The 12,507-nt window shown below is 47.4% G+C and overlaps 1 protein-coding gene across 1 annotated transcript; it reads left to right on the forward strand.

Moving 5' to 3' along the window:
* The first annotated feature begins 1,868 nt into the window (after positions 1 to 1,868).
* Positions 1,869 to 10,664, forward strand: TMEM35A (transmembrane protein 35A). Its single transcript, XM_003775028.4, has 2 exons — positions 1,869 to 2,159; positions 8,601 to 10,664. Exons 1-2 carry the CDS (start codon positions 2,040 to 2,042, stop codon positions 8,973 to 8,975), a joined length of 495 nt encoding a protein of 164 aa, XP_003775076.1. The 5' UTR covers positions 1,869 to 2,039; the 3' UTR covers positions 8,976 to 10,664.
* Positions 10,665 to 12,507: the final 1,843 nt, after the last annotated feature.

The following is a 12,507-nucleotide window of genomic DNA, read 5'->3' on the forward strand; positions in this document are numbered from 1 at the left end:
ATAGTAAGAAAACCAAATCATCACCGGGTAGCTAACCCCGTTTGCCCAGTCATTTCAGTGATACTCAAAAGTTCATGACTCCATTTGGGGTTTCCTTAGCAAAGGTGCTAGAACAGTTTCACGTTTCCTTCTCCAGCTCATTTTACAAATGAGGAAACGGAGGCAAACTGGGGAAAATGACTCATCCAGAGTCATACATGGAAGAAGTATCTGAGACTGGGTTTGAACTCAAGAATATGAGTCTTTCTGACTTCAGGCCCAACCCTCTAGCCACTGTGCCACTTGATGGAACATTTTACCAAGTGCTTACTATGTGCCAAGTGTAAATGACAGACAAGTTGTAATCTCTACTTTTCCAGACCTGTTTGCACTTTATCTATCGTTAATTCTATAATAGCTTTTTCAGCACCTAATATGTGCAAAGTATTATGCTCATCATCACAGTGATGAGAAGTAGAAGAATCAGTTCCCGCCCTCAGACAATTTAGGGTTTAAGAGAAGAGAGGAAAACCTGCAAATAGATATGAGTATCTTTGTTATATAAGTAATTGAAACAGCTCCAATAAAAGATGGGGGGTGGGGGGGGGAGAAGGAAATCACTTCAGCCAGGGTGCTCATGCTAGTTTAGAAAGATAGCATTCGAAGTGAAGGTACTACAGGATATGGGCACATGGTGACCAAAGGCAGGGAAACCGGAAAGCATAAGGCACAAGGCGGGGAAGACGTGGGTAATCCTGTCTAGTTACAGGACAGGGTAATCCTAGTTACAGCAGAGGATTCTCAGGAGTGAAGGGAAATAAGGTCAGTAAGGCAGATGATGCCAGATTATGGAGAGCCTAGACGTCTGGGCTAAAGGGTTTGGACTTTATCCTGCAGATAATGAGAAGGCCCAGAAGGATTTTGAACTGGAAAATAACAAGGAAAAAAGCTCTGTCTGGCAGAAGTCAGTGATCTCTTTAGCCCCGAGTGTCACCATTAAGCTAAGAAATGTTTGTCAGGCCTAATGTGTGCATAAAGGAAAAAGAAATAAAGGAGGGATAAAGGAGAAATGAAGGGAAAAACAAAGAGCAGAAGATACCTCGGAAAGGAGAGGATGGGGACGGGCTAGGCAACAATTTGGTTGAAAAAGGCCGGTCGGGGGTAGCAGACTCTAAGTTCAGCATGAGTCAACATGGTACCCTGGAAATCCCTAAAAGCCAGGTGGATCATGGGAGTCTGGTGGCTGGACTCTATCTGGCCCCTTCCAGACGAGATCATGAGAAGACTCCATGATGATGGTTGAAGGGACTGGGAAGGTCTAGCCTGGAGTAAAGAAGGTATGTGTCGGGGAGACGGGATAGAGAAGTGGGGAGGAAGGAGGCGGGCTAAAGCAGTCTCCGAATATTGGAAAATCTGCCACGTTCCTGTGGGAAAGGCTTTCCTTCTGTTTGGCCCCAGAGGCCCAAGCCGAGGCCAGTCCCCGGAGGTCCCGGGGAGGCAGATTTCAACTCCTTTCCAAGAAGGATGGTCTAGTTATTAAAACTGTCAGAAAGGGGACTCGGCTGTGCCACAAGGGAATGAGCTCGACGACTTTTGCCCCTGGAGGTGGGCAGGGTGGCAGAGGGGCAGATTTCTCGAGTCCCATCCATCCCCGAAATCCTAGAGATCGATAACCCCAAAGGAATGCCTTGAAAATGGCAGCGGGAGGGAGGTCAGCCCTGGGCTCGGGTGTGCTGGGCAGCTCCCCCCTCGCCCACGCCACCCATCGTCCTCGGAGAAAACGGTCCAGAGCAGGGCTGGCGTTCTGTCCTGCCTCCCGTGCTGGGTGGGGCATTAGGACCCAGCACCCGAGGTAGTGGAATCTCCAGCTCTCGTGTTTCTCCCTGGCTCCCTCCTCTCTTTGTCATCCTCCCAGCAGCCTAGCAGACTGCTGCTGCTGCTTGTGCTGGCTGGGCAGCTTCCCTCCTGCCTCCACCCCTCCGCTGGTTACTGCCTGGCTCGGGGCCAGCCGGGGAGCCCAAAGAGAAAGGATCCGGGAGGATCTGCCCCTCCTGTCCCAGATGGCCTCCCCCAGGACCGTGACCATCGTGGCCCTCTCCGTGGCTCTGGGACTCTTCTTTGTCTTCATGGGGACCATCAAGTTGACCCCCAGACTCAGCAAGGATGCCTACAGTGAGATGGTAAATGCGGGCGCTGGGGGGCTGAGGGGCACGCTGCTGGCGGCGGGCGGCGGGGGCACCCTATCCCTCCCGTCTCCCCGACCCATCCCCGAAATGTCACCTTCTTCCCTTCTCCCCAACAACTTTGCAGCAGCAAAAGCCGTGCAAGGGGAATGGCATTTGGGAGCTCCTCGGGAGGGCTTGGATGCTGCAGGGGGGAGGGGCCACCAACCCCTGCTCCTCCGTTCGCCGAGACTGGGATGCTCCGCTCTGGGAAGCACCTGAGCCGGGAGTCCCGGCCGGGGCCAAACAGCCCCTCTTTCCCCGAGCGGAGAGCTCCGGGAACCGCTGAGGAAACCCGGTTCCTGAGGGATGGAGCCCGAGAGTTCATCTGTGAGGGGAAGAGCCCGGCGGCAGCAGGTCCGCTCCTTCGGGGTCAGGACGGGGCCAGACGCCGGCCGGCCGGCGGAGCAAATGGGGTCAGTGGGCTCTGGCGGCCGGGGCCGGGCCCCCGGGGCCGCTTCGGGGGCTGGCGGGGCCTGTGGGAGCGCTCACCGAGCCAGCTCCCGGGGCTGGAGGCTAATTGGCAGAGCCTGCTTCTGTCTGCGCTCTGACGGCCGCCGCTGACTTTCTTTCCCCGGTGCCAGAGGCCAGGGCTCCTGCGGGCTCCGCACGGGGACCGGGCACGGGGACCGGGCACGGGGACCGGGCACGGGGGCCGGGCACGGGGGCCGGGCACGGGGGCAGGCTGGCCAGCGGCTGCCGCTCCCGGGGCTGGCGGGCTCTTCCTAAGGGAGCGCGGGGGGGGGGGGGGGGGACCCGCTAGGATTCCTGGGTGCCCCCGGGAAATGCCATGGAAGTTTCTAGGCTTTTCTGGCTTCTTCTCCCAGCACCTGCCTCTCAGTCCCCCTCTCATCCCAACTTGGGCTGACCGGCCCCCGCACGCACCTGACTGCTCCGATCGGAGCCCCAGCTCCCAGAGGGTGGGGTTGGGGGGGGGGCTGCAGCTTAGGCTAGGAACGGGGAAAGGGAGAAAAAAAGACAGAAGCAGAGATTTTTGTTTTCACCTGGGGCAAAAACAGTTGGGGGGGGGGCCGGAGCGGCAGCATCCACATTAAAGATGGCCAACTGTGGGTACGGTCCATCCCCCCTCCATCCTCCACAGCTCACAGCCCCCACTCCCTTCCCCTCTCCTGGGGCCCAGCTTCTCCAGCCAATAGGGAAGGGACAGCAGTCTCTAGACTACCAGAAGTAGGAAGCGCACCCCACCCCCAATATTAGTGCCTGAGCAAAGCCCTGGCTGCTGCCCTGCCCTAGTTCCGCCTCTGGCTGGGGGGGGCCGAAAAGAATTTCTCCCCGTCTCAGGGAGGGAAGCGGCTCTGGGGGAGCCTAGCACACGCTCCCCGGAGGACGCCCTCTCAGCCCCTGCAGACCAACGCCACTAATGAATCTGAGGGCATCCAATGACATTTTGGTCGCTGATGCCGAATCAAAGCACATCACACCTGAGCCCATCCTATCGGAGGGTCGCGCCCCAGAGCTGCCTCTGTCGTGGGGGCGAAGCAAGCGCGGGGCGGGCTAGAGAGCGGGCTCCCGGTCATCTCTAACGGTGTCTGGGGTTCGAGGCCACGGCTGGCAGGTAAAGAACTGGGGAAATTACAGGGACTTTCCTCTCTCCCAAGCCCAGTCTCTATACAAGGGACTGGCCAATAGCAAGAAGCAAAGAGGCTCATCTGGGAGGGATCTGGACGACCCTGTGCCAAAGCATTACAAACACCACCCCCCCACCCCCACCCCCTGGCCTCAGTAGTGGAGAACACAGGTATCCCCATGCCCACCACGGAGACGAGGCCGAGGATCGCCGGCCGTCGGAAGACTTGGCCACGTTATATAACTAGTAAGTGCCAGGACAGCCAGTCAGGCTGGAGACATGGCTACGATTTCATCCGCCTGGCCCCGGGGCCCTGGCCTTGCTGCCACCTCCCCTCTGGCTCTTTTGTAAATGGAAACTGCTTGTGTGAGGGCCTTGCCCACCGCCACCCAGCTCATCACTGGGACCCCGGCTTCCCCTTATGTCTCTAGAATTTCCTCTCCCTCTCAGCCCCTGAAGCACTTTGGTCCATGGGATGCCACCTAGCTTCCCTCTGAACCCTTTGAAATCTGCCTTCCCCTAAATCCAGGCGTCCCCCTGGCAGATTCTCTCTAGATTTCCTTCCCTTCTTGATCCCTAGGAGATTCATAGCTAGCACTGCCACTTGCTGCTCGTGTGGCTGAGCCACCTGGGTGCCTTAGTTTCCTCCTTTCTGCCTTATCTCAGAAGGGTCTCGTAGGGATCAACTTAGAGAGGGGACAACGAAAGCGCTTTGAAAACCGTCGGGCGCCAGACAAACAGAAGGCATCATCGTTAGGAACGTGGCCGGAAACCCTCTCCCGTTCGCTGGCTTTCCCAGGCAGGACCCTCTAGAAAATCTCAGCAGCTCAGAGCCAGAAAGGGACTTAGGGGGCCACCTAGTGCAACATGCCTTTCATTAGACAACCTTACTGGAGACCAGGACACTGGGAAGGAGGGGGAAAGTGAAATGATCTATTACTGGAAAAGGCACGCAGGCTCATTATTTCCAAATACAAACAGTAACAAGAAATAGGCTAATCAAAGCGTTGCCTAGAAGACGCTATCAGACATTTACTTCACAGGAGATAGGCACACTTTGCAGATGGCGTTTCTTGGTGATTTCAACTAAATTTCTAAAGGATCGAACGAGCTAAGACGCAGCAGCCTTTGTAACCTTTAAAGCACTCTAGAAATGCGCGCTATTAGTAATGAGAAAAACGACAGCGATGATATGTTGGTAGATGCTCGGAAAGCTTACTCTCAGGAGCAGTTTAAACACTTCCCAGGCAAACTCCTTGACGCCATTCGTTTGGCAAACAATTTCAATCTTTACGGACACCACAAAGGCAAAGCGCAACCAAAAAGCCCTCGTCTGAACTATGCCAAGTTCCTCGTCAGGTAATTCCCGATGATACTGTTGTCATTACGTACTATGACACCTTTATTGTTCTCTTTTAATTTCCAGGAGAATAAGGGTTGTGAGGAAAATCAATGTTGTGTGAATCTGGCAGCTGGCACACTAACACATTTTGGAGACTAAGTACAACTTTTAAGGGTCACGGGAAAGTAGATTTCCAAATGAAAGGGCCTCAGAAGCCACCGGATGCTTGTTTTGAAATTGAGGAAACTGAGGCCCAGAGAGAGATGAAATCGCTGCCTAAGGTCATACCTTAAGGTTCTAAGTGGCAGAGAGTGCATTGGAACTCAGGACCTTGGATTAATTTGCTTCCTCCCTGAAAATGGTTTACAAGGATCAGTTTAATGAATGGTAATCAGGTATCCTGTACCCTAGTGCCATATTCTCTACTTTGCCTACTCCTGTGTCAGAAAGGATTTCAGAATGCTTAGCCAGTACACACACACACACACACACACACACACACACACACACACACACTCTCCTCTCTCACATGCATATACATTCTCTCACAAACTCTTACTTTCTCACATACTCATATTTTCACACAACCACTCTACTCTCATCCCTCTCTCTTTCTCACCTAATTCATCTCACATCACACTCTATTCTCTCCACTTTCCACACATACTCATACTCTCCACTTTTTCATGCCCCTACACCTCATACTTTCTCAATCATTCTCTTTTTAACCATCATCTTTCTCACATACATTCATACTCTTACTTTAAAACTCATCTTTCTCAACATTCATCTCTTACATACACAGATCATCTTTCTCCACTTCATACTTTACATACACAGCCATCTTTCCACAACATTCATCCCATAACACACACTCTTTTCTCCATCATTCCTTTCCTTACACACACATTCATACTTTTTTTACATACATTCATACTCTAACACACACACTCATACTCTCACATACATTCATACTTTTTAACAAAACACTTTTCTCACAACATTCATCTTTTATATACACCTCCTTTTCCACCATTCATCTCTTACACACACACTCTCTTTTCTCACATCATTCCTCTTACATACCCCTTCATTTTCTCCCACTTTCTTTTTTTGCTTATACTCTCCATCATTCATCTTTTTTTATAACACACCCTTCTTTCTCCTTCTCTTTAAACACTCATTCCCAACTTCATCTTTCATACAACTCATTTTCACATCTCTTACATATTGCTTTCTCCAACATTCTTTTTATAACACACTCCTTCTCTAACATTCTTTTTTCTCCCATCTTTTCACATACTTTACTCTTCAACCACTCATACTTTCTCACATACATTCATACTCTTACACATATAATTTATACTTTCTCGCACACATTCATACTATTACACACACACACTCATACTTTCTCACACATTCATACTCTTACACACAATCTTTTTTAACATTCATACCTTACACACCAATTCTTTTCTCACAACTTCCTTTTCTTACACACAATTAACTCTCTCCCCTTCATTCATCTTTTATACCATTCAACCCACATTCATACTCTTTACACAACTCTTTCCCCTTCATCCCTTTACACACATATTCTTTCTCACATCTTTCACCCTTACACACATTCATATCACACCCCCATTCTACTCTTAACAACTCATACCTCAACATTTACTTTTTACACACCCATCTTTCTCCTCATTCTTCTTAATACACGCTTCTTTCTTACATTCATCTCTTAACAAAATTTCTTTTCCCTTTTTCATGCCTTACACCAACCTCCCATCTTTTCCAACATTCACTTTTTCCCACACCTCTCTTTCTCACAACATTCATCTCTTCACCTAATTCATCTTTCTCCTTCTCTCTTCACCAATTTTCCCCCATTCATCTTTATCACACCATTCATCTTTCTCCTTCAATTTCTCACAATTCATCTTTCTCCCTCATTCATCTTACACACCACCCATTCTCTTTACACACCCCTTTTTCCCCCATTCTTTTTTTTAACACCAACTCCTTTTTTTTTCCAACATTCATACTTTACACCTAATTCATCTCTCCCACATTCAACTCTTACAAACACAACCTTTATTTCTCACACATTCATACTTTTAAAAACACTCATCTTTCTCACATTTCATACTCTTACAACAATTTCTTTCCCAACATTCTCTTAACACACAACTTTATTTCTCACATACATTCATACTTTTATACACACACATTCATACTTTCTCACATTCATACTCTTACATACACAATTCATACTTTCACACATACATTCATACCCTTATACACACACACTCATACTTTCTCACATACATTCTCCACACAACTTCATCTTTTTACAACATTCATACTCTTAAACACCCTTTATACTCTCCACATTCCCTTTTAACACACTCATACTTTCTCACATACATTCATACTCTTACACACATAATTCATACTTTCTCACACACATTCATACTCTTACACACACATTCATACTTTCTCAACATTCCTTTCTTACCACAACTATACTTTCCTCCATACATTCATCCCTTTTAACACCAATTTTTACTTTCTAATTCATACTCACATACACACTTTCCATTCTTTCCCACTAATTATACCCTTTACACACCACAATTTATCTTTCCCCAACATTCTTTACCCCTTCCCCATACTTTTTTTTTATCACACACTCATACTCTCACATCATACTCTTACACACTCCTTCTTTCCACAACACATTCTTCCCTTTCTCTTTTCCAAACAACTAAAACTTTTTACTCTCCCCATTAAATTTTCAACTTTTAAATTTACACAAAATTTAATTTTCCATAATTTTAAACCTAATTTTTCCAAATTTATTAAATTTACCCTCAACCTTTTTTTCACATCATCATACCTTACACATTCCAATTTCTTTCTCACACAAATTATTTTTCCTCCCCAACAACTTAAACCCACATCCCCCCCTTTAATTATAATTTTTTATTTACAAATTTTGGGGTTTGCAAATTTAAATTTATAACCTTGGGTGAGACTTCTTAACTTTTCTAAGAAATATTTATGGGTACACAAGTATGTAAAACAGATATTCAAATCAAACATTTCCTGATAAGAGATCCTAATTGTGTATCCCCGTGGCATCATAACACCCAGTTTCAGAAACCTTCTTCACTGCGGTCACACAGCCAGCGTGTGTCAAAAGTAGGACTCTGACAGCAGATATTCCCAGGTATTCCTGACTGCAAGGCTGATCTTCATAATCCATCATGCCGCCCTCTCTTCTAGTCAGTCTACTGGCAACTTTATTTTAGTTACAATCCTTTTATTTGGAAGGCAGGGTGGGGAGATGGGAAATCAGAGCTAAGCTTGTGTGGCAGTGGATTCGTATTTGGATGGCACTTTTCTCCATTCCTGTGTCATAGTCCAGGTTTGCTACAATGGCTGCCTTCTGATTTTCCCATTCCAGAAACGTGCCTACAAGAGTTATGTCCGGGCCCTGCCGCTACTGAAGAAAATGGGTGTGACTTCCATCGCTCTGCGAAAAAGCATTGGAACCCTTGAAGTGATCTGTGGCATCATCATGACCGTGGTCCCCGGCCGTCCCAAAGATGTTGCCAATTTCTTTCTCCTCTTGTTGGTCTTGGTTGTGCTCTTCTTCCACCAGCTGGTCGGTGATCCCCTCAAGCGATACGCTCACGCCCTGGTCTTCGGGATCTTGCTCACCTGCCGCCTGCTGATTGCCCGCCAGCCTGAGGAACAGCTTATTGAGCGGAAGGCCTCCTCCAGGGCCGGTGAGGGGCAGGGTGCCCCCCACAAGAAGGTCAAGGTCAAAGTGTCATAAGGAAGCTGCCTTACATGGTGGACCTTCCAGGCAGCTCCCTCTGAGTAGCCCAGGAAGATCTCAGTGCATTCTGTTCCTTTTTGTTTCTTAATTAATTGCTTTTGTGGAAAAGGGGGACCTAAAATGCCACATAATGGTCCTCATGTTTGTGTTTCCCTATTCCCCACATTTAGCTCCTGACCTGACCATAGACCCCATCTTTTATCATTCCTCCATCTGGTTGCATGGACATGTGTGTGAGATTACTTCTCAGGTGTTTGTGTGGCAAAGATTCCAGCGAGTACCGTTTGTGGGGGAACAGTGTACATGTGGAGATGCGTGCCTGATTTACATGTGTATAGATGGGAGTGCGTGAGGACAAGGCTTTGGTCTCAGCCGAATCCTCTACAGATAATCCTCACTTTATGCGCCGGGTGCATTCTAGCAAAGGTTGAGACACGGCAAGATGGCCGCCCCCCACGTGGTGTCGGACATCATACAGCACTTTCCCCATTTGGCTGACTCTGGATTCTTTCTTCTGCCACCCGTCCTCATTCCCTAACTCCCCGATCTCCCCACGGTCCAGGAATGACTTCTCTAGCTAGAAATCCCCTGGTATTACAATTGGACCTCAGATGATTTGGTTCTTCCCTTTGGGCTTTAACATCACATTTTCCCAGCAGGGGCTTTTAAGTGATCTTGTCCCCAAATGTAATTCTGTCAGTCGGAAGTGTTGGACAATGTAAAATGAGTCGGCTTCCTCCCTCGTCCACGGTGTAAATCGGAAAGCCTAAATAGCGAGTGACTTTAGAACAAGGGGGCCTTGAGATCAACAGAAAATCTGATCCTGACATAATGGACAAATGAGAGATTTGTAGACTGAGAGCCGGAATGGATGGATGGATGTTAGCGATTCTCCATTCTAAGCCCCTTATTTGACAGATGAGGAAACTGTAAGTTCAAATGATCTGTCTAAACTCACACCACTCTCAATTAAGTGACAGAGCTGGGATCTGGCCCTGGTCCTTTGGATCCAAATTCCATTTTTCTGTTGTATCACTCTGCCCCCGTTCAGACCCTCTGAGCCCAAATGATTCCAGAGTCGCCAACGCACCCGAGCGGTCAACTTTTCTCCAGACACTATTGTCTGATCTTCCTAATCCCAAAGCTGCCTTGCTTCAAGCTTCCTCAGCCACCAATCAGGACTTTGCTTCTGCTCTGCTCTGCTCTTGTAGCTGAGCGGGCAAGAGGTGAGCCTGTTAGATGTCTGTGCACCTCAAGCCCCAGCTGTGCTATTTCCCAGCTCATCCCCAAAGTGCCCAAGCGAAGCTATAACTTCTTGCCAAACAGAAGCTCCCTTCTTACTGATTTTGCACTGAGGTTAAACTGGGTCCAGGTTTGTGACTAGGAGCGGTGTCCTGACCCATCCCTACATCTGTATCTCTCTTCACTAGAAAGGGGGAGTGTTTGAAAAAATGATGATTGAGCTGAGCAGTCCAAGGAATTGCTTCCTTTGATAGAAACTGCTGCTCTGCTGGATGTTGGCAAACCAGTTTTGTTTTCGATGGTTTGGGGGTTGTTGTGCCAGGCAAGGGGAAGAATGGGATTGTCATTTTGGAAAAAGCATCACCATTCTTGGTAAATGGCTCCTTTCCCTCTCCCCTTTTTGTCTCATTCTTTCCAAATAAACTTTTAGACATTTGAAGGAGACTGTCTGGGCTAATATTTAATTTCTGAAAGACATGGCCATCTTCAAGGATCCCAGCTCTTCTGTGACACACCTCTAAGGAGGAAGGAGAATCATTTCATATCATATGAGGTTATATAATTCCCCTTCGATTAGCTCTTCGTGCCAACTGAAAATTTCAGTCTGCCACCTTGAGGAAGTTCAACCATTACAAAAGTATTCATATCATCTAGAGATAATACCTGAAGGGCAGAACAACAACATCTAGGGGGCAGGAGTTTGTCCAGTCGGGCAGAAGGCAAAAAACCCACAAAGTACCTGCTCTTAAGGAGCTTGCATTCTAGCAGGAGAGATGACAGGTACAGATGCACACAACTACAACATATATACAAAATACTAAGAGTCAGGTGGGCCACTTCTCCCCCTCAGGGTTTTATGGGTATCCTGAGGGGCTGGGGAAACTTCTCTCCATCCATCTTGGATGAGTCCCCATATGCAACACAGTCCTGTGGTCTAACTCTCTGGAGCAAGGCCAGCTGTATCTACCCCTCGGTATTCTAGGGAGACCCTGAAAGGTTTGGGGATATCTTTGCTGCCACCGGCTCGAGCTTCCACCGGTTGTTCCCTCTCCCACACTCTCTTTGGTACCAGTGAATAGTGCTCTAGTTCCATTTACTAAAGGATATTTCATTTGAAGACACGTAATAATAAAAGTACAAACGTTTCCCTTTGTCCTTGTCTTCCAAAGAGAACGGGTTCAAACTTCGTTCAGTTCCTATTGAACGGTACCACCAAATTCATGTCCACATAGAATATGAGTTTGGGACAAGTCCTCGTTCCACATAGCACTGAGCTAGGTTCTAAAGGTCCCACTTCTCATCCAAAGTCCCTTCTTGTTCCTTGTCGGGCCACACAAAAATGGAAAGGCAGCAAAGGGCTGTGTTATGAAGAACTTTGGATGCCAAACAGAGGATTTTGTATTTGACTGCAGAAATAATGCTGAGACACTGGAGTTTGCTGAATAGAGGATCATACAGTCACTTCTGTTTGATCAAAACCACTTTGGTAGGCAAGGGGAAAAAGGACTGAAGTGGGGCAAGGATTGAGGTAGGAAGATAAATCGGGAGACAACTGCAGGAGAGGGCTTGAACTGTGGGGGCAACTGGGTGAATAGAAAGAAGGGAATAAATGAGACACGTTGTAAAAAGAGAGATGACAAGAACTGGTAATGACTGGCTACATGGAGTGAGAATGAAGAAGAAAGGGAGACACCAACATTGTAAGCTTAGACAGAGAGGGACTTCTTTTTGTTTGCTTATTTTATTTTATTTTTATTATAGCTTTTTATTTACAAGATATATGCATGAATAATTTTTTAGCATTGACAATTGCAAAACCTTTTGTTCCAACTTTTCCCCTCCTTCCCCCACCCCCTCTCCCAGATGGCAGGTTGACCAATATATGTTAGATATGTTAAAGTATAAATTAAATACAATATATGTATACATGTCCCAACAGTTATTTTGCTGTACAAAAAGAATCGGACTTTGAAATAGTGTACAATTAACCTGTGAAGGAAATCAAAAATGCAGGTGGACAAAAATAGAGGGATTGACAATTCTATGTAGTGGCTCACACACATTTCCCAGAGTTCTTTCACTGGGTGCAGCTGGTTCAGTTCATTACTGCTCTATTGGAACTGATGTGGTTCATCTCATTGTTGAAGAGGGCCACGTCCATCAGAATTGATCCTCATATAGTGTTGTTGTTGAAGTATAGAATGATCTCCTGGCCCTGCTCGTTTCACTCAGCATCAGTTCACGTAGGTCTCTCCAGGCCTTTCTGGAATCCTCCTGCTGATCATTT

The sequence above is a fragment of the Sarcophilus harrisii genome, chromosome X (assembly GCF_902635505.1).
Source record: "Sarcophilus harrisii chromosome X, mSarHar1.11, whole genome shotgun sequence".
NCBI lineage: Eukaryota > Metazoa > Chordata > Mammalia > Dasyuromorphia > Dasyuridae > Sarcophilus > Sarcophilus harrisii.